Raw genomic sequence first — 22,278 nt, forward strand, 5'->3', positions numbered from 1 at the left:
ACCTCATGCTGTATTCTTCTATTGCTCACTTCCAGTTTAAGAAAATACTAGTTAACCCTTTGGAGTTATTTTATCTCGTGACAAAGCCCAGTTTTAGCCCAGATATGAGTTTATAACATCTTTTGTTTTTACTAGTAGAGATTAATTTAGTAGGCCTATACCTCTCTGTTTCTCTCAGAATAATTTGTTTACCGACAGCTGTGCCTGACTCATAGTTCCTCTTCCTATTTCCATTTATTATATAATTACATGTTGATATGAATGTGTGGTTGTGCATTTTAGTCCCCAACAGGAACATTTTGATTAAATAGTGTCTGTGCATGTCTAGAGTGATCAATTGTTGTGATATAAAACAACCAGCCACTATGGCTGTATGTACATGAGATGCTACAGGAGTGGTCATATATCACAAACATAAAACTGGGTCTGTGAAGGTGTGGACAGGTCCTTACTCAGGCATGCAGCAGCCACATGAGACAGAAAGGCAGATACAGAGCTGTCATGTTCTGGAATGTAGTAGCCTAGTTTCTATGACCCTGTTAACTATCCTTAGGTAGCTGCAAATCTCAGGTCATAAAACTAGTCTTGTGTTATGTGGTGTGTAGGCTATTGGCCCTCATCTTTTGCACTATTCCTTCCAGCCATATTGGTCAGTGAATATGGTATAATTTATACATTTATTTCAGTATTTGGCTATCACACACGCAAATTAATTCAGTTGGCTACATATTATACAATCTCAGACTATACTGATATTGCACCATTCTCTTCAACTGTTGTATAGTTTTTGTAAATTTGTAAATTCTATTGTGTTGTTATAATGTATACTTAACAGTATTTTTTATATTTCTTACTGTCCTTTCTGTTTTTATTCTTTATATGTTAAGTGAGTGTTGCACTTTGAGAGCAAAGAACCGGAGTCAAATTCCTTGTTTGTTCGTAACGCAAACCTAGCCAATAAAGCTGATTCTGTCCCACTATCAGTGTTGCCGCCCATTCACAGACAAGGTATTAGCCTACTGGTGGTATACATCCTAACTGTAACTAAGAAAGAAAGAAAGAAAGAAAAGAAAGAAAGAAAGAAAGAAAGAAAGAAAGAAAGAAAGAAAGAAAGAAAGAAAGAAAGTTATTTTGATAAGAGAGTCAATTGAGTCACTTCACCGACCGCGTGTCTACGGCAATGAGCTCGTGAGCATTCGGTTCCACTTTTCTCAATGGGGCACGAGCTCAGTCTGCTGCCTTCACGTGCCAACAGCTCGTATCCTGAGACCTGATGTAGGTCTATTTTACGACTATTTTCCACTTGCCCCCTTTTGTAGTAGGCTATCGTTACATATAAAGCATCAGTAAATTATTTATTAACAGTTATAAACCCTTTATAACGGCTGCCTTACTAGAAAATGGCCCCAATAGTTCTTAAATGTCATTTATTATTAGTGACACATGAAATTAACCTAGGCCAACTCTGACTAATTTAGAATTTAACTACTAAAAACAAAATAAGTAGGATAACAAATAGGTATCAATAACTGACTTATATACATATATTTTTTATTATATTTTATGTGTTTCTGTTGTTGCCATTTTGAAGCAACGACAATCATTTTCAAATCATTTTAGGTTATTCATGTGCGCATGCATAATTATTTCCACATATCCGAGGGCACTTAAACGCAGCATTGCCGGTACTCTGCGTCTCATACGTCACGGTCTTTAAACTGAGCAGCCACACTGTCACTGAAAGTTTGGGACAAGCGGGGCGTCTCTGCTGCTGGACAGTTCGTCTTCGCTGTCAACATTTTTTTTTTTTTACAAAGCCTCCCAGTCGTTCAGTCTTCGTCCAGGTGACTGTGATTTAAGACACCGGCCGTTGACCTAGCTAGCTAAGTAACGTAATGCCAAAATGAGAGGGCTTGTTTCATTTTTCACAGGTAAGTTAAGGATATATATCAAGGCTTAGCCTCTTTAAAACATTCAAAAAAAGTTGACGATATAAAAGTTTGTTATAGTAAATAGTGTCATAACATTAAGCATGTCAAACTCATGGCGAGCCGAGTTACTGTTGAACTCGAATGCAAGGGATTAGCTAACTCGCTGCCTGTTTTACAGATCTGCTCAAGGGGAAGAAAGTTGCCTTCAGCGACTTCTTACAAAAATATGTTTCCAGTCAGCAATTCTGCCAACGGTAAGTTAGCAAAAAAACATGTTTAAAGCTTTTTTTTTTACTTTGTGTTGAATCTGACTTTTTTTTATTTTTAAACAAACAAACCCACATGTAACTACTGTTTTGACCTCCTGATTGAAGCCTGGACACCCAGAAAATCCTGCGACGACAGAGCAGGCCGAGAAGAGAGAAGAAGGAGAGAGGCACAGTGGTGGTGAGTACAGAGGGTATTTTTTTTTAAAGACTGTGCTGATTGTTGTTGTCGTTGACAGGAGGTAAAACTGAATCTGACCTCCCGACCTTCGTGTCTTCTCTCTCCTCAGAGCTCAGTGAACTCAGAAACTTCACAGTAAGTCATTTTACCACCTGATGTCAACAAAACAAGTCATGACAGAAACAAAGGTTTTACTGTTTTGCTTCACATTTCAGAGCAACTCTTTCTGTAGTCTTTTGAGTAACTCTTAAAAGATACGGTACAATATAGTTGACACCCTATTACAATGATTAATAATGCTTGTCAGAAATAAATTGTCCCAATTAAAAAATGCTATATGCAGTTAGAAGTCATCATTTTTGACTTGAGGATGTGAGCAGAAGGTAGGGGGTATCCATGGGAGGGCCCCTAAGTGTTCCCGTGATCCCTCATCACGGTTTATATGGCCTTCATCTCAGATTGTTTTACTTGAATTATTTTTACAGTGAGTAGTCAGTATTCCACCAACAAAGCGTGTATTTGTTCATGCATTATAACAGCCTATTAACTGGTCTGCATAGCATTAATAAATCATTTATTAACCACAAATTTTGGTTTTTAGTGATTAACAGTTTAGGAGTATGGCACATAGCTGACAGTTTTCTTTCGTTGTGTTAACCAGGATAAAACCGTCAGATTTTGACTACCTCAAAGTAATTGGCAAAGGAAGCTTTGGAAAGGTAGGATTTTTTTTTATTCTTGTAAATGTTTGTGCTTGTGAGATTTTTGTTGGGACATTAATCGACAGCTCAAACTTTTACAGGTGCTGCTGGCAAGACATAGAAAAAATAAAGGCTACTATGCTGTAAAAGTGCTGCAGAAACAGATGATTGTCAAGAGGAAGGAGGTAAACTGTCTGTCTGTGTATCTATCTGTCTGTCTGTCTGTCTGTGTATATGTCTGTCTGTCTACTTATTGTATCTGTTGTGTGTCTGTAGCAAAGGCACGTGATGGTTGAGAGGAGCATACTGCTGAAGGGACTACAGCATCCATTCCTGGTGGGGCTCCACTTCTCTTTTCAGACACGAAACACGCTCTACTTCGTCCTAGACTACGTTAATGGGGGGGAGGTATGTGTATTTCAGAAAATTTTCTCGGTCAACTGTGGGATTGTTGAAAACTGGGGGAATGACTGCAAGTTTCCCTTTGCCCACAACCATTGAAACTATTCAAAACAATGCTATTTTGATATATACACAAATCTTTAGCATAATAACAACAGAAATAGTTAAACATTTCTTAAGCCTAACCTTTTAAAGATGTCCCCACTCATGGGTTTGTCCTTAGCTTTTCTACCACCTTCAGAGGGAGGGGTCATTTCCTGAACCCAGGGCTGCTTTTACGCTGCAGAGATGGCCATGGCGCTGGGCTACCTCCACTCTCTTGACATTGTTTACAGGTACACACACACACAGAGGGAAACCGAAACAAAAACAGCAATATCAGTTGAAACAAGTTTTTGTAGGAATCTGTAGACTAAACCAACACTTTTGTCCCATCTGTTTGTCTTCCAGAGATCTCAAACCAGAGAACATCCTGCTGGACAGTGAGGGTCACGTGATGCTGACTGATTTTGGGCTTTGTAAAGAAGGGGTGGCCATGGGTGGGATTATGCATACATTCTGTGGGACTCCTGAGTACCTTGCTCCAGAGGTGCTACAAGGCCACCCGTACAATCCTGCAGTGGACTGGTGGGGCCTTGGCACTGTGCTGTTTGAGATGCTCTATGGACTGGTGAGCGCTGCAGGTGAAACAATCTTTTCATCGTATCACCTTTTTTCACAGTCTTCACCTTACTCCATGCCTCTGTCCCTTCTCTCAGCCTCCATTTTACAGCTGTAGAAAAGCAGAGATGTTTGAGAACATACTTCACGCTCCTCTGCAGGTGCATAGTGGGGGGTCTCAGGCTGCCTGCTCACTGTTAGAGGGATTGCTGGAAAGAGACGTCTCCAAACGCCTAGGTGGGAGCCGTGACCTTGTAAGTGCTCACAAAAGAAACACAGCGCGACAAGCAATGATGCAAATACACACATAACCACAGAGGGTCTAATTTAAATGTGTCCAGGTAGAGCTGCAGGAGCATCCCTTCTTTGGATCTGTCAACTGGGAAGACCTCCTGGCCAGGAAAGTTAGACCCCCGTTCATTCCAAAAGTGGTACGAGTGATTCAGAAATGAGTGGGATGCACTATGCTTTTTAAATCCAATGCACAGTGTACCCAAGTGTGTTTATTCCTTTCTCCTCTCCAGACCGGTCCCTGTGATGTCAGCTACATTGACCCCGTGTTCACACTACAACCTGTCCCTGCCTCTGTGAATGAGAGGTGCCAGGCGGGTGGGACCAGCGGGGCCTTCCCAGGATTCTCCTTTGTGAACCCAGAGGAGTATTTGGCAGCAGAGCCGGTTTCATAACAATGCTAAATCCTCTGGGAGCATGTTTGTTCAAATATTTATTTAAATTATTATGTCCTAAATTATTAAATCAAAGTCTATTTTTAAACACTTAAGCAAAATGATTCTTACACTAACACTGCATGTTTCATTGGTTACTAAATTACAGTATATTTTTTACATTATTTGTTATTTTAAGCATCAGTTCATAATGTGAAATATGCTGGTCACTATTTCACAAGTCCTAGCTGCCTTAATGTGTAAGGGGGATGGAAAAAATATATGCAGAATCTGAAGCTTTATTTTTTAACACTTTACATTAATCTCTTTGAAATAGACAACAAACATGTATTGCAACTTTCCCGTTCTGCTATTACATTCACAGCTTACAAAAGTTACTGAAATTACTTTACAGGGTGCCTTAAAACCCTGTATAGTAACAGAGGCATTGTGCATCACAAGCAAAATACAGAACATCTTCTTGTGGCATTTACAAAAAAAACAATAGGATGCCAAGTCTGTTGGCAACTGTTAAACACAAATTGGACCCAGCTCTGACATTATGTATGATGTATGATGGTGAGGTTTTTTTGTGACAAACACAAAAAGCCCATCACTGTGGAGAATCTAACGGGTGTCTCCATACTGAGAGAATCTGGTCTGATCCTTTCTACCTCACTTCACAAGACTGTTTATGAAACAGTTCATACGCAGAGCAGCTTCCTGTCTGTCAGTAGAAGCTGAAGGATGCGTAGCTCTGGTCACTCTGGCAGGTGAAGTAAGCTATCAGCTGACCGTTGCAGATCATCAGAAACAAGCCGCTACCTATGAAACAACAGAAATATAGAGCATCAAAAAGAATTGAGCTCATACAATTCAATGTACTTGCTATAAATTGCCAATTATGTTTGTTTTACCTAAAGCCAGCCACCACTGCCAAACCGTGGGAAACTCCAACATCACTGCAACGTGGAAACAAAACGTGCAGTTTCACAAGGCATTCTGCTATTTGTGTGTGCACCTGGGTAGATGTATTTGCAAGATGTCCACTCACCTAGGCTGGTGATCATTACATGCAGAATTGTGATGGTGAGGGCGTAGTCCCACACCCGTCTCCTCACCACTGCAGCAAACAAAAGGCCGCTGCAAAAGTAGGTGAGCTCCAAGGACAGGAGGTTCACTGAGGGAGACCAACATATCAAAAAAATACAGCAAGTGAAAAAAAAGTCCATGCTCATTGTTGACCATACTGACTGCATATAGTGTATTTACCCAAGTATTTGGAGTTAGATTCAGCAGGTTCGGTCTTAAAGTCAAATGGAATTAATCCGTCAAAGTGATCCAACCTAAATGTACAATAAGATGGAAAACTGCTGTCAGCAATTGCAAGAAAGTGTGTTAAACCACTTTAAAGTGTAAACATGTCTTATGTTGTCTACCTGGCAACAGGTAAAGTGAGGCTCCGTGTGGATAAAGTAACTAAATCTCACCTCTGCAATCACTGCTGCAATTTGCTAAAATGGATCCATTGCCAGATTAACCCACTATAACCCACTGCACTGTGTATGTATACCACAACCTCCAAATACAAACTGCAGACCACATGGCATCGAATTTCACCTACAGAACCAGTAAGAATATATACTGCCTGCCCTGGTTTGCTATTTGTTATCTTTTTTTAAAAACACAATTGTATTTAACAAACATTCACCGTATAAGGACAACAGAAACTAAAAGAAAAAAGTTCTTGCGGTATTTACAGGAGAGGTTGATAATGATGCTTTCGAGGGCTGGTTCGCTTGCGTGTGTGACTGTGCGCATGCGTGTGGGAGATTCTCACCTGAAGGCACCGAAGCACACACTCCCAATCATGTAGAAAAGAGAGTAAAATATGACCAGGCATAGCAGCAGATTGAAGAGCACGGTCTGTGGGATTGAAGACAGAATATGTCACAATATAGCATTTGTGCATTACACACATCCACGCAAACACTAACCTGGAGCTAGCCTATCTGAGAGGCTATCAGGCTGCAGTAGGAAGCAGACAGCGACTCTATGCTGCAAAACCTGACCTGCTGCATAAAGTTTAGATTATGATCTGTGTGTTACAAAAACCTCAGACGTAGCCTACCATTAGGCTACTTGTCATATATAATCTTATTTGATCGCACATGATTTCCCTACAGTCGATCCCGATTGATGTACTGCACATTACACATGACGCTTACTGTCTTCTTACCTTCGAGTCGACCGCTTTGCCTTTTAATGCCATCTCATGGTTTATACTTGATGTTATATTACAAAAATAATCAGCCTGCAGCACGATAGCCTACGAGCCCGTTAATCCCCTAGAAAAATGGACTTCTTCTGCCATCTAGCGACAAACACAAGACACAAACCAGCGCCACCGACCGCACAACGGAGCACTGAACTCATTTCACCTCGTATCAGGGCGGCCTTTGTTGACTGAAATAAACACTTTTTCTCTCTATGTACCTGTTAGCTAGCAGCTGAATACATCGCCATGGATAATATGGCTATTCTATGTTTAGACGGTGTGTATTTTATCAAATTATGATTAGCTATGGCTAAGGCGGCGCAATAAAATATGTAGCTTTATTATACCGGAGAAAGCATAACCGCCCTATGTGGGAGGGATTGAATACTGCAGGATAGCTGGAGATGATGTGGTTCATCATGTGTTTGGACCATCAGCGACTCAACAAATACTGCAAATCAATCTGAAAAACCCAGGAAGGAATGCACACCCATAATCCCAATATTAAATTAAGTAGATTATAGCTGTCACATTAAAACCATGCATCCAGTTATGGAGATACAGCCGATTCGTGGCTTCTTGGATGTTGAATTTCGGCTAAAATGTAAACCAGTGTTAAACGTAGAGTTTGATTAGACTAAACTCAATATATTTTTATATTCATCCCGTCCGACTTCATTAAACGTTACTGGTTAAGATAGTCATCATGCACCAGCCGAAACTGCACGTTTTAAGAAACAAATCAGTCCAGAATATTGTGTAGCACGTTATTTGGGTCGCTTTTTGTTCAAACATTTCGCTTCGGGTGGTAAAATTACAGGCCGGAGTATTTAATCCTACAGTTAGCACCGATGTGTACAAACTGATTATCGCCTGTGCTCGGATTGCATCTACACAAATGAGCTGTTTGACGACCGATGGTTTGTAACTGCATCCAGTTTAACAACAGGGGAACCAACCGCTCCTCAACGGTAATGGAAGACACTGCAGTCCCTGCGCTCCACTGATACACAGTCGTACTTCTTTAGGTAGCTAAATACTTTAAGGCTGTTATGAGCAAAGGTGGAACATGAACTCCAATCCATCGATAGTATTCGTTATATCGGCACTGAATAGAGTTTTGGGCGTGTAAACAGGCCTAGTATTGACCACCGATAGTAAACTGAACTTTTCCGAGACCCAAAGTTGTCAGGCAGCGCATCTTGCACGCATGCGCATCCTTCTATCCAGCTCTAAATAAGAGTTAAAACAGAAACGAGGTGAGTTCCACATTTTTAAACAATACAGGCGTTAATACTCATTTATTGCCGTGAACAGTAGCACAGTTTGAAAAAGCGGCCTTCGTCATGCTAATTAGCGTAAGTTCACAATATTTCCACTCTGATTTAAAACGGCGAGAATAAATCGTTTTTTTCAAGTTTCTATTGAAGAAATTAATCACGCAACAATGTTGAAGCTCGTAACAGTAGCGCGATGTTATTGCGAGTGTACGTGATGTTTTGCGAAATATTGGCGTTTTGCAAAATGCGTTTTCCTATTGTTATTAACCGGGAAACTTATTTATTACAGATTGTCCTTAGCTGGCTGCATCCAGTCACAATGCTACGGCTAGCAGCAGTCTAGCAATCCTCAGTTCAGTTGAACGGAGTGGAGCTAGCAGACTGTTAGCTTCATGTCTAGCTAGCAACCTGGGCTGACATTCCGTGACAAGGGGAAAGTGAAGAAAATAACTCGAGTGACGGAAAACACAAAGTCAGGAAATTACACAGCAAGCATTTGCCTTTGTTAGACGCGTAGAGGCTTTGCATGATTTGTTTAAATGGGTAACTTGAGTAATTTACATAGTTTAAACGTGTTGGTGGCCTCTTCCTATGCTCCGCCATTTTGTATAAGACGAATGCTAATCATGGGCGCTCCTACATACACTTTATTTATGGCTAGAATAAAATTGACGTATCAAGTGCAAAGTCAAACTTAATCAACATCTATTAGCTCGGGCTGTTGTTTACTTTTAACATGGTTATGGCCACCATGAAAACAGAAAATATCACCTTAATTCAGTGTTGAACATGCGTCAAGACTTAAACGTTATATCGTAATATTAGTCGGATTAAAACGTTTTTAAGTTGGGCCAGTCAGTACAGAAAACAGTGTTTTCTTTAAAATCGATAAACAAATTACCCTCTCCCTTGTTCATAACCAGGCAAACAGCCGGTTTTAAGAGATACTGTTAAAACAAGGAAAAGATGAACTTGTGTGGTTAACTTCAAGTTTAGACCTCTTTCCTCATGTTTGTCAATGATCCTGATGAAGGTTCACTCTAATGGGGCCGTTTGTGCACGTATTTCCCTGTTAGTTGACCAGCAAAACAATATTATTATTGACTGTTTTGTCTTAAATCGAAGTGCATGGTGTATCCTGCAAGCCAGAACGCAGTCGCCATCTAGCGGTGATGTTGGGTAATGTTGTTTACAAGTGCAGGTAGAAATTTTAGTCTTTGGGAGCACTTTGTAGGTAAAACCATACAGGGGGGCTGCTTCTCTGTGATAATCACGCACAGTCAGCACCATAGACTGAGAACAATACAATGATTTGAGTCAGATTTGTGGACTGAACATTTATATTCAACCTTTGTTAGATTTTGAACACCTGTAACGTTTTTGTGTCAGTTGTCAGTATATGACAATGTCTTTAATGTGACTGTTGTCTATGCAGGTCGGGGATATCAGAGGAGTGGGAATGACCGACACTCCACCCAGTGATGGCCCCTCCCAGGGAGCAGAGTTTGACATGATGGGTGCTCTGGACTGGAAGGATGGTATTGCCACACTGCCGGGCAGTGACATCAGGGTACGAGAGAGATTTGTGTTCCTGTCCAGGATCATCCCATCATACATTTTTATTAAAGAAAACATTAACCTTCAGAGGAAAAGAAAGAGAGAGATATTTCACACAGGATATTCCATATATTTATTGAATGTGACTAGTTAGGCTGTCAGGAGACAAGATTAATTAAGGGGGACCTTAGCTGTACAACTTCCTGGGAGAAACCTTGATGAGCATACCTGTTTCTACCACACCTGTGTCTTTCAGTTCCGCATGACAGAGTTTGGGACTCTTGAGATTGTCACAGACCTAGAGGTCAAAGGGCAGAAGGCAGAGCCTAATCGCCAGACCTTGGACCCAGCACAGTCTCACACTCCTACCCCTCCACCAGAGGGCCAATCACAGACTGGCACAGCCACAGCTCCAGCCAATCAGAGTCAGCCAGGATTGTCTCAATGTAAAGGTATGACAGCACATGTTTTTAACCCTTACAACTTTGTTATTGTAAACAATTGCAGTGTTTACTTTTTATGCTCCACACGTCGGTTTCAGCCCTTCTTTCTGCTTTGTACTCTAGCCCCCGGTCCTGTGCTTCTGTCTTTAGAGGAGGGCCCCAGCATGGAGGGCCCCAGTGTGGAGGTTGGTCCCAGTGTTGAGGTTGGCTCTAGCGCAGACATGGGCCCAAATGGGGAGATGTCAAGGTGCCGGGCCTGTGGTGGCCATGTTCCCCGGGACACCCTCCTTCAGGGCAAATTCTGTAGCTCCATTTGTGCCCAGCCCTCCAGTGGCAGGTAAAATCCCACAGCTGGTATTCTCTGACACCTCTTTGTTGTCCTTCAGATTTTTTTTGTTTTGTTATTTCATCACCAGTCAAATCTTACCTTTCTACAGATCCTCTCCAGGGGAAGCAAGGGAGAGTCAAAGTGTTGAGTGTGAGAGGCTAGGTAAACGTGTGCGCAAAAAGAGGAAGATCTATATGGATTCTGGTGATGAAGAGGAAGACAACCAAGAGGAACCAGAGGTGAGGAGCATACTCTAGTGCTTTGCCACTCAAGTGTTCAGTGATGTCTTGCTGTTATAATTCAGGTTTTGCAATAAAGTATCTAATTAAATTGTTCTATTCTGATCATTTCTCTTTTCTTCTTCTTTTCAAGTCAAGAAAATACACAAGATGGCTGAGAAACAAAGTTGATAGTTTGGATTATTGACACATTCTTTCATTCCACCTTTTGTAGGAAAAGGCCAAGACTACCAAAGGCAGAAGAGGTGCCAAAATTGCCAAACTGGGTATGTTAGCGACTGCTGCCACTGTAGAGGGAAGCGAGGGATGGAGAGAGATGTTTTCTTGTCTCAAAGTCTTTCTAAATCCCATAATAAATGACTGACATGGTTACCTAAATTCAAGGCCTTAACAGGTTTTAAATACAACTCAAGATAAGATTTCATGTCTTAAATTCAGTTTTATAAGTCTTAAAAATGCTGCAGCTTAATGTCGTGCTGTTGTTCTTGTGAGACATTAAACCTCTTGCAGATTGTCCTCTGAGATATCAACTTTTCAATTTCAAATTTGTAGCATGCATTTAGCATTTAGCAGGTCTTTCAATATCTTACCTCTAACTTATGAAACACAAGACAGAATGAAGAGTTTATTTGAATTGGGTATTAATTAGGTTCTATCAATGTTATGGGGTAGTTTTCACATGACCACAACATATAGAGTAATAGATTAAAATATTTTTTACTCTTAAATTATCACGATTTCAGAAAAATGTCACATAAACTGAGCTGATCTGATACAATACATATAAAACTTGGAGAAGAGGTGTATCTGCATCTGTATGTTTTTCATGAATGTGATTGAGGTCCTCATGTACCAACTACAGTTCATTACACTTAAGTCTTATTTGCCCAACCCTCAGTTACTGCCCCAGCCAATAAGAAACGGGCATGGAGCTGGCCAGCTTACTTGGAAGAGGAGAGGGCCATCGCTGCTCCTGTTAAACTATTCAAAGAGGTATTTCCCCTCATATACATTTTTATTTATTTATTTATTTTTTTAAGTATAAAGTGTATATGGTCTCAGATAAGCCAACTAACTGTGCTATGATGTACATGTGTCTTGCAGCACCAGTCGCTTCCTCAAAGCAGGAACAGTTTTAAGGTGGGAATGAAGCTGGAGGGGCTGGACCCGTCTCACCCGTCTCTGTTCTGTGTACTCACTGTTGCAGAGGTATGTGTGCTTATAGTTTTTTGTGACTAGACCACATTTATTTTTTTATCCCTGTTTATAATTAAGAATTTGACTGTCCCATTGCCTCTCAGATTCAAGGCTATAGGGTCAGGCTTCACTTTGACGGTTACCCAGAATGCTACGACTTCTGGGCCAATGCTGACTCGTGGGATATGAAACCGGCTGGCTGGTGTGAAAAGAATGGGCATAAGTTATTGTTGCCTAAAGGTAGTGACACACACACACACACACACACACACACATCCATGCTTTTACAAACAACTTTACTTACTTGCTTTAAGTAAGTAAAGTTGCATGTTAAACAACTTTACTGAGTAAGTTTGTCTTGTAGGTTGTAAGGATGGAGAGTTTAATTGGAGCATGTATGTGAAGAACTGTAGGGGTCAGCTGGCCCCAAAACACCTTTTCAAGAGCCTCAACACAGTGAGTATTAAGCACACAAAATCTGTATACTCTAAGGCCATCAGATTGTTCTTTAATTCAGGGTTTATTTCTGTTTAATGTTTATTTATTTTTTATTTCAGTCGGTGACTCCGTCTGGATTTAGAGCAGGGATGAAGCTGGAGGCGATTGACAGGAAGAACCCATCATTGATCTGTGTAGCAACCATTGCTGCTGTTGTTGACAACCGACTGCTCATTCATTTTGACAACTGGGATGACACATATGATTATTGGTAAGAGCCTGGTTTAAAACTGAAGGACGGAGTATGATCCATAGATATCCCCAAGTCCACTTAGAGGACTGCTGTAAATCCAAGTGAAATCTATGGTAGCTTAATGTTTGTACAACATCAGCATGGTGCCTGTGTATTCACAGGCAGGGTTGGTAACTATTTCTAATCTGCACTTTTTTATATGTTTGAAATGGTCTTTACACCCTGGCAGCAATAAATAACTTATGGGCTCTGATAAAGGAGTGAAAAAGATCTGTCATCTATCTGTAGCTGCCATAATCCTGTAAAAACACCCACCAATCACTGCCTCGTGGCCCGCTTGGAAAGAACCAATGAAATGCCTCCTTGCCCCGCTGCATGTACTCTACTCTCCCGTGGACAAGCCTGAGCTCAGTGCGCATCACAGCTGCATTGCTATGCAACAGTAGTCATGTTTGTTTTAAACATTCGGTATGATAATATTAGGTGTTTGCCATCTGGTGAATGAGATATGAATTAAAATTGCGGGCCTTTCTCCGCTCTGCTCTGAAGCAGCGGCGCCTGTGCACCTCTGTGTGTGGTGGGAGCCCTGAGGGCAGAGGTTAGACGGAGCCCTACTTTCAAATCTTGCTAGCTTTTCAACATTACCAACCCTGCCTTTTAAGGTATGAAGAGCATGGAAAGGTATTGGAAGTGAATGTAATAAGGTCTTGACAAATTTGAAAATTGGACAAAAAGTCTGGAGAAGTTGGACAAACATACATAACTAGAGTCTATGCAGCTGGAACACATTTGAAAAATTTTCTTAAATTGTGCTGTTATTGGGTGCCTGTTTACCTTGTAGTTGTATTTTGTCAAGGTGTGATGCTAGCAGTCCATACATCCATCCTGTGGGATACTGTGAAGAGGCTGAGCTAACTCTGACCACTCCAGCTGGTAAGACACAGACCAAGACACACGTGGGTCAGTATAAACTATTTAAATATACTGTAGGGAATGCAGACTCTAACATTGATAGAAATAAAAACTAATCAAAAATTTGATTCTGATGAATTATTGTTTACTTTATTAAATTATTGTTTAATCAATGTGGTGTTCTAGTTCTATAGAATTTAGCACATTTCTGGTATTTCTAAAATACTGTTGCTACTGTAAGAAAGAATGACTGAAATAATTTTTAAGTAAATATATTGAAGATCATTTTAAAAGTACATCAATGGTGAAATGCATGCTACTGTCAGTTCCTGTGGATGTCCTGATTTTCACTAGTTACTGATCCATGTGTCACAAGACTGAATCTAATGGCTCTAATTCCCTCTCTAAAGAATATAAGCAACCCAAGACTTTCTCATGGGAGAAATACCTGGAAGAGACGGGCACACAGGCTGCTCCTGCGCGCGCTTTCAAACCGGTATAACTTGCACACAGAGATTTATAATATGTACAATGGCAGTCTAGATATAGTCATGCGATTGATGTTCTGCCCTGTGTTTGCAGCGACCTCCACATGGCTTTCAGATTGGGATGAAAGTGGAAGCTGTGGATAAGAGGAACCCCATGCTCATCCGTGTTGCAACTATAGCGGACACAGAGGACCACCGACTAAAGGTACAACATGGCTCCTTGTCAGGATGTGTTTCGTCTTGCTCTGTGCTCAGCTTCTGTCTAGTTTGACTTTAACTCTCCGTTTTCTCTAGATTCATTTTGACGGCTGGAGTTCAGAGTATGACTACTGGGTGGAGACAGACTGCCCTGATCTGCACCCTGTAGGCTGGTGTCAGAAAACCGGTCACCCACTACAATACCCTAACGGTGAGACACACTCCCTCACTCACACACTCTTCTTGTCTGTCCTACCTGATATTCATAGAGGTCAGTCGAGGTGTCTTCGGAGAAAGATCCAAAATTGTTATTTCAACAGATGAGTCAGCGCTGTTTGTCTCTGTCTTCATTTAACATTAAACATAGAAATGGTCTTCTTGTATAGTTTATTGTGTGTGTGTGTGTGTGTGTGTGTGTGTGTGTGTGTGTGTGTGTGTGTGTGTGTGTGTGTGTGTGTGTGTGTGTGTGTGTGTGTGTGTGTGTGTGTGTGTGTGTGTGTGTGTGTGTGTGTTTTCAGGCTCCAGTGATTTAGTAACTGCCCCAGGACAAGGATGTCCTACCCCCGGATGCAACGGGGTTGGCCACATTAGAGGACCTCGCTATGGGACCCACTACACGTTAGTATCACGTACTCCGTTTTGTGCTTTTACAGGGCCTTTCACAATTCCCTAATCCACAGATTGGCCCGGTCGGATCATATAAATTAACATTCTGATTAATAGCGAGTGGGTGAAATAACACATAATTAACAAGGAAAATATTATTAGTGTTTTCTAAAATGTGAACATAGCAGAGCTGCTGTCGGACAGACCGCTTCATTTGTAAGTGTGTCCCCAGAGAGACGCTCGAGAAACGGCAGCTTACTTCGTGGATTTTAGAAGTTAAGGGTCTAGTCTCTGTCAAGTTTATAACTCCAGTTAGTTTTGCTGCTTTAATGTCCGGCGATATTAGCTGCAGTGACATCACTGCACGCATGGAAACCTTTTTAATTACTGAAAGCAGCCTCTCCAATCCTTAAAGTAAATCGTTATAGCACTCATACATTAATACAATACATAAAAAAAAAAAAAAACGTAGCCTACTGGGACTGTAGAGAAGTAGTGAAGTGTCCATGCGGGTCTCTAGTTCGGAGAAAATAATTCATTCAAGTGGGTGGAGGGTGGATGATTTTAAGCCTACATGTGGATTCGGATGAAGAGCCGATCCACACGTTATTAATGTATAGTGTGTTTGTGTGTACATAATATACTCTATATTTTTGTAGTTCTCTTCATACAAACTTTTGTAGTGTTTTACACTAAAAGGATATATATATATATATATATATATATATATATATATATATATAGCATACTGTGTATGTATATTATTCAATTCAACTTTATTTATAGTATCAAATCCTAACAGGTTATCTCAAGACACTTTACAGAGTAGGTCTAGACCACACTCTATAATATACAAAGACCCAACAATTCCAGTAAATATTTAAGTCTGTTAAATATATAGACATCCGTACATTATCACATTATGCTATATTGTTAATTGAATTCAAAGCAAATATAGAAGTTGCCATAAACCCTATCCTGCTCATCTGACAGTCATAAAATATTGTGTATGACAAAACAATGAACAGCTGATGCAGTTATGCCACACATATTTATTTGACTGCTTATTTGAACCATCTGAGAACCCGTCTTTGGAAACTGTTTGGAAAAGGGCAGGAACTTTCCCTGTCTATCACATCCGCCATTGTTTTGAACAATCACTCCCACCATCACAAACACCTAAACCACGTAGCTGCCAGTAGCTCCTTACAGTACGCTGATTGGTTTGGTCCGCTGCCTTTCGGACACATTACTTGAAGCCTGACAAGATAGATTTTATAATGTTATGTTGCGAGAATCCAACTGCCATGCAAGTACATTTTCATGTCCTACATATTCTGAATTCATTTTCTGTCTCAGTAAACTTTTGTTACTTTGCACTTACCCTTTGGTATAATACTTTTTAATATAGGCTATCTTTTATCAGTACATTGTAACCTAAATGCTGTGCAAAGTACTATTTATGAAAACCTCCCTTTCTAAATTATTATTCATATTTCTTCTCCATCTTTGCTGTATCCGATCACGTTTGCTCAAACAGCACATTAATAGTTTAGTTTAATTTTTATCCATGTTTGGGGACGGTGTATGTAATGCATAAAGGAGGAGAAGAAAGAGTCTGTGTTCTTAAATGTCATTTATTCTTGTGTGGGCTGCCTGCAGTGTAAATGTGTTGCTTGTGTGTATGTGTAGGAGTTTTCAATATTTAAGGTGATATCTATCGGCTTTTTCTTGTTGTAACCTGTTAAACTGTAGAGCATCAAAAGTCAAAAGGGGCCGTTTGTTTTAGGCTTGGGTAAAGTTTGTGTGTCTTTTGTGTGTGCAGTCAGGTGAGCTGTCCCTACTCAGAGATGAATTTTAACAAGGAGGGCTTGCTGCCAGATCGCCTCAGCGGAGAACGACCCCTCGCCCTCAGTGGACCTCATCCACGTGGGCGACGACCGGATCCTCACACAAACACTACAACACAGACCTCCGCAACGCCTGACCAGCTGGAAGGAGCTGAAGACTCCCAGAACAGGTTTGCGGCTGTCACTCCACAAAAACAGCATGAACACACCTTAAAAGCCACTAACACCCTAAGCGGGATGGATAAGCACATAAGAAGCTGACCAGTTTAATGATAGCCAGACAGATTATTTTAAGAGGATAGAAGAATGGAGGGGTGCCGTCAATCCAGGAGTGGGCTTGTGAGATGGCTAGAGTGGGGGCGTTTGAAACAATGTCATATAAACGGTTTACCAGATTGGATGTCTATACTCGAAAATGGGGAAAGTACCTATGCTTTCTGGATGGCTCCTTAGATGCTTTGTGCTGGGGAGAGACGTGTATGATAGGCTTATGGTGTTGTCATTTATACGGGTTTATTTGGTTTATTGTCTATTTTATTACTATTTTGTTGAATGGTCTTGAATATTGTAGTTACTTTGTCATCTTTTTTTGACTCCAGTCTGGGTGGGGGGTGGTGGTATATATCCATGACGTTCCACTTCCGGGATTGCTGCGTCACTGCCGGAAATTCTGCCAGATGTCCCTCTTTTCGGCTGGATGTCTGTTACCTTCCGGTTCTTTGTGTTGTAATTTTAAACTCCGGTGGATTTTCATTTCATTTTTTATTTATTAAACAGGAAAAGATTAAAGACAATCGGGCCTGACTCAGTGTAAAACTGATTTTCAGCAGGTTCCTGCTCTGCAGAACATAAAGACCATATACACAACAAAAACTCCTAGACAAAAACAGTCACAAACACACAGACCAGGAGAATGAGCAACAGGGCAAAGCCATAAAGCTGACTTAATGGTCGCAGGTAAACCTCTCCATTAAATAGCGAACAAATGTTAATTTAAATGATGTTATTGACGTTAAGGTTCTGATGTGCTGTGGAATGTCATTCCAGACTTTAGTGAGCACATTTATGAGGAATATGGTTAACTGCTCCTCAGATCTCTGCAGGGTAAATACCAGTAAATCCAGACAGCTAGCTAGACTGTCTGTCCAATCTGCGTTTTCTGTTGCACGACTAAAACAACCTTTGAACGTACACATGTTCCACCAAAACAAGTTCCTTACCGAGGCTATTTTTCTGCAGCGGCACGTGGCTCCACTTAGCACCGCCCAAGACGATTGTGATTGGTTTAAAGAAATGCCAATAAACCAGAGCACGTTTTTTCTCCCATCCCGGAATGCTGTGTGGACTAGCCAGACCCTCCTTCACAGCGCTGTGGAGATAGGTCTGGCAATGCGAGACTAGGTGACGAGGGGGGGGGGGTTAGTTTTGGTGTGTTCATGTTGTGAATTGTATGTTTTGTATGTTGTTAAAAGAAATAAAAAATGTTAATCACAAAAAAAAGTCACTAGCACTCCCAAGTGAACTCCTTTCAGTATTTGCATGCAACTCTATCCAGTGGTCTGTATCTGAGAGCGGGTTATCTGTGTTGCTAGGAAACCGGTGACATTGGAAGCTGAGCGTTTAGGATGTAACGCTCAGCTGGAGCCACCGGGTGGAGCCAGTGAGCGGAGCCACAATGGAACGAGGCCTAAAAGGTACAGTCATGAAACTATCACACCAAGCTGTGCTGCTGTAGTTCATTGCAGAAGATGTTCTCCTGTATTAGAGAGTGACTTCTAACTTGTATGTTTCTCCAGGACGGCTCCAGTTCCCAAATACCTGAAAATGCACTACGTTAAAGAGGAGATTGGCGATAGTAAAGGTGCGTGTGACTGTGTGTAAAATGAGACGTGCTAAAGCATGTAAGTCACCACCTCACTCACACTGAATGCTGCCTTCCCTTCTCTTCCCTCTTAGCCTCTCCAGACGCCATCTCTCTCCAGCAGGCCCTCCACGAGTCTGTGTTTTCCCCCGGCATCTCTGCCTCCCCCCCTCACCGGGTGGCTCTCTGCTGGGACAAACACTGCCAGCTGCTGCCTGAGGTCCTGGGGCTGACTGCCAAGAGAGTGGCCACTTGGAGTGCTGAGGAGGTCAGACATGCTTACACTCTCACACTGCGCCAACACATTAAAAGCAGACATGCTGCTCATTCACTCATCCAACATGAAGGCATCTCATGTTATTCAGGAAAACTGCCACTGTGCATGAATATTCAAGGAAAACGTTTCTGGTTCTGTATTGGTGCTCTCTTTCTGCCTGTCAGTTCGGTAAAGACATACAAGGCACTTTGATTATTTATTGATTGGAACTTCTTGTGTTTGACAGTCTCTCTGAAGCTTTTAGCTGTAAGTTGTTTCTCTTTTTTTCATCAGGTGTCCACTTTTGTCAAAGGACTCCCAGGATGTAAAGAACATGCTGCTACATTTAAAACCGAGGTAAGCTAACCAAGACTTGAACCTACTTAAGGGCAATTTCACACCTGCCTTGTTTAGTTTGGTTGAATCATCAACTGATTTGGACTAAAGCAAACCAACTACAGGTGTGAAAACGCCCTAAGATTCAACTAATGATTACTTTAATTAACAATTGATAAAGATGATATACTTGTCCACATAATCACTTAAAAATTGCAATGTTAATGTATGGCTGCCACCTGTGTATATTCTGATGTCAGACATAAAGCACATGGAAAATGGGCCTGAAATGTCTTTGTGTATTAAATCATATTGTAATACCAGTCAGTGTGCAGATTTTGTAGGTGCCTTATTAGTGGGTTTGCTGTGCAGCTCTGCATAAGTCTGCATTTTCATAACATTAGCATACATTTTTATATTTCATATTTTTTTAAAGACACTTTTGATCCACATCTTCTCCTGCAGTTAATGCTACCAAATGATTTGTCAAATGTATTTAATTTTTTTGTAGATATACAATAAAAACTCCATTAAAATATCACATTAAATAACTGTAAATAGGCCCATTATGATGACATGTACTGTTTGAGTTATATACTGATGTCTATTAAAGCCCAAGAAGTGCAGAAGTGTGCTCATACCCTCATTTATTCCCATTGCATAATTAACTCAGCCAATTTATTAAAGTAATTTTCTTCAGGAAATGCTTATCACGTTTTGCATTTGCAATATTTTTTGCTCAGGATTTAATTAAACTGTTAAAGGGGACAGACACAGTTAGTGACTAACTGGTGGACATAGCGAAGCATTTAGCAGCTAAAGAGACACGCATTTCCCTCAGGAGTTGGTAGAAACCAAAACCAAAATGAATATTGGAAAATCATTAGGGGGCCAAAAACTCAACTGCAAATATAATGTTGCTTCGTCACTGCTGGATGTGCATATCAGCAGCTGTTAGCTAACAAGTTTGTCATATTAACATAAAAAGTAGATATGTCACTGTTGTGTTCACAAGTTGTTCTTGCTGCTGATTGGTTAATATGGATCAGTTTCAGTAAAAATCGGCACCCCATTTCCAAAGGGGCGTCACCAACGGACGCCGCTCAAATGCCTCTGGGCGCAATTGGATAGTCCTTCAACCAATCAGACCAACAATCCGGGTGACATAGCAGCGACAGCGGCATCAACGGGTTGTTGTGCTTCAGTGGCCGTTATGTTGAATGTAAACAAAAAGCTGCTCGCCGTCGCTGCGCTATCATCATTGGTTGTGATTGGTGCCTCGATTTGGAAAAATTGGAAATGGGCTTGAATGGGCTCTTGGCCAGACTGACTTGCAGAGCAAATCTCAAATTTGCCGGAAGTTTCTCAGGGTTTTCCCAGGCTAGTGATATGGAGCACAACTTCAAATTTCTTTTTTTTTTCTCTTCTTTTTAGCAAATAGATGGCGAGGCCTTCCTGCTGCTCACCCAAGCAGACATTGTCAAGATCCTGTCCATCAAGTTAGGACCCGCCCTGAAGATCTACAACTCCATCCTCATGTTGAAGAACTCAGACGAGGAGTAAGACCAGACTCGACTCTGCTCCCTCCTCACCGGTCCTTCAGTGTCGGTTTCATCAACACTCAGCTATAAGACACGTGATCAAATCCGCCAGAACAGGTTTCGCTCTGCAACAGTGCAGCTACACGAGAGAAACAAGTGGAAGCCATCATCTCAGAAAAACGTCCATCCCTGTCCCCTCTCTCCCTCCTCTCTCCATGATGGACAGTACTGATCAACCTGAGGGAGAGTTTTACATGATACCATGAGGATTCCTTGACTTATATCGTGTTTGTTTACTGAATCATTTAAAAAAAAAACTAAAGGCACCTTCAATGCTTCTTAACATTGTACGGTTTCTGAATTGGATTGTGTTATAATTCTGTTGCATTTCCTGTTTTATTTGAAATGTAATGATGCTTGAGCTCAGAGCAGACGAAACAAGAGTTTATTATTTTTTTTTTTTTAAAGCTGCAAAAATACAATCGTGAGGTGGTGAGAGGTTTTAAAAATGTGAAACCCTGTGGAGCAGAAGCACTATGTAGTTCAGTCTTTGTCCTCTAGATGGAGATAGCAGGCCACTCCACAGACCTGAAGGCAAGAGAGTTTGATTAAATTGGAGTTGACTGAAACTTGGATTGAATGGGGGATGGTAAGTGTGTGTGTGTGTGTGTGTGTGTGTGTGTGTGTGTGTGTGTGTGTGTGTGTGTGTGTGTGTGTGTGTGTGTGTGTGTGTGTGTGTGTGTGTTGTGTGTGTGTGTGTGTGTGTGTGTGTGTGTGTGTGTGTGTGTGTAAAAGTGACTAAGTGTTTGAGAAATGAGGATGTAATTTCTAATTTTTTTTTTTATGGTCATTGGATTGTTTTGTGACGAGCATGGCTAGGCTAAGGGCTAAAGTTGAATCAAGGAAACTTGCAGTCTTTTAAGGTGGAATGAGACAACAAACCAGCTCTGTTCTTCTCTATCTGCTTTTTTGTTTTGTTTTTGAGAATGGCACATGAATATGAATGTTAAAAAACAGCTTTCAGTTGTTTTTGTTGATATTACCTTGTTTGGTTCATTCACATTGTAAATAGTATACAGTTACAAAAGGACTGTCCTCGTTCCCTAACAGAGTTTACTCCTGCTTGGTTATGCAAAGGCTTGACATCTGTCCACCGGGAAGGACATTGTGACAGTGAACTGAAAAATATGAGCTTCAATTCATACAAAGATTTTGAGAAAAAAAAAAGAAAGAAACCTTGTCAGCATCTTTGTAAATCAGCGTGTACTTCAGCAACTGTTTATATGCAAACGGCTTTTATTTATGTCTTCTTATTTAAAGGGCCATGGTATGCTGTCTTTGGCTTTGAGGTAAGCTGTGGCTGTTTGATGGAAAGCGTGTGAATGGGTGAAAATAAATGAGATGCACACTG

General features: G+C 41.0%; 3 protein-coding genes across 9 annotated transcripts; 2 read left to right on the plus strand and 1 right to left on the minus strand.

Moving 5' to 3' along the window:
* Positions 1–1,708: 1,708 nt before the first annotated feature.
* Positions 1,709–4,897, plus strand: sgk2b (serum/glucocorticoid regulated kinase 2b). Its single transcript, XM_039804883.1, is given in 13 exon segments — positions 1,709–1,931; positions 2,110–2,185; positions 2,306–2,378; positions 2,488–2,513; positions 3,040–3,097; positions 3,181–3,264; positions 3,356–3,487; positions 3,705–3,750; positions 3,753–3,816; positions 3,932–4,151; positions 4,240–4,395; positions 4,483–4,572; positions 4,666–4,897. Coding segments are annotated over 13 exon segments (1,215 nt in total). The 5' UTR covers positions 1,709–1,903; the 3' UTR covers positions 4,828–4,897.
* Positions 4,898–5,087: 190 nt separating this feature from the next.
* LOC120561693 (transmembrane protein 244-like) lies at positions 5,088–7,700 on the minus strand. Of its 2 annotated transcripts, none has more exons than XM_039804884.1 (6): positions 7,046–7,700; positions 6,567–6,732; positions 6,079–6,152; positions 5,861–5,986; positions 5,724–5,768; positions 5,088–5,631 (listed from the first exon to the last, which is right to left on the minus strand). In XM_039804884.1, exons 2-6 carry the CDS (start codon positions 6,707–6,709, stop codon positions 5,537–5,539), a joined length of 483 nt encoding a protein of 160 aa, XP_039660818.1. In that variant the 5' UTR covers positions 6,710–6,732; positions 7,046–7,700; the 3' UTR covers positions 5,088–5,536. The 2 variants fall into 2 exon arrangements, with proteins under 2 accessions (XP_039660818.1, XP_039660819.1); XM_039804885.1 differs by having other exon boundaries at positions 6,647–6,732; positions 7,046–7,690.
* Positions 7,701–7,899: 199 nt separating this feature from the next.
* On the plus strand, positions 7,900–22,278 carry l3mbtl1b (L3MBTL histone methyl-lysine binding protein 1b). 6 transcript variants are annotated; one of them, XM_039804874.1, is made up of 22 exons: positions 7,900–8,055; positions 9,800–9,934; positions 10,178–10,373; positions 10,488–10,701; positions 10,802–10,931; positions 11,146–11,197; positions 11,830–11,924; positions 12,036–12,140; positions 12,233–12,368; positions 12,493–12,584; positions 12,686–12,837; positions 13,676–13,752; positions 14,142–14,227; positions 14,314–14,424; positions 14,514–14,628; positions 14,936–15,035; positions 16,849–17,043; positions 18,466–18,567; positions 18,670–18,734; positions 18,830–19,002; positions 19,285–19,347; positions 20,761–22,278. In XM_039804874.1, exons 1-22 carry the CDS (start codon positions 8,002–8,004, stop codon positions 20,887–20,889), a joined length of 2,577 nt encoding a protein of 858 aa, XP_039660808.1. In that variant the 5' UTR covers positions 7,900–8,001; the 3' UTR covers positions 20,890–22,278. The 6 variants fall into 6 exon arrangements, with proteins under 6 accessions (XP_039660808.1, XP_039660807.1, XP_039660811.1 ...); XM_039804873.1 differs by having other exon boundaries at positions 7,901–8,055; positions 13,676–13,779; XM_039804877.1 differs by lacking the exon at positions 7,900–8,055 and adding an exon at positions 8,092–8,112 and having other exon boundaries at positions 13,676–13,779.

This window comes from Perca fluviatilis, chromosome 7 (assembly GCF_010015445.1).
Source record: "Perca fluviatilis chromosome 7, GENO_Pfluv_1.0, whole genome shotgun sequence".
NCBI classification, from domain to species: Eukaryota; Metazoa; Chordata; class Actinopteri; order Perciformes; family Percidae; genus Perca; species Perca fluviatilis.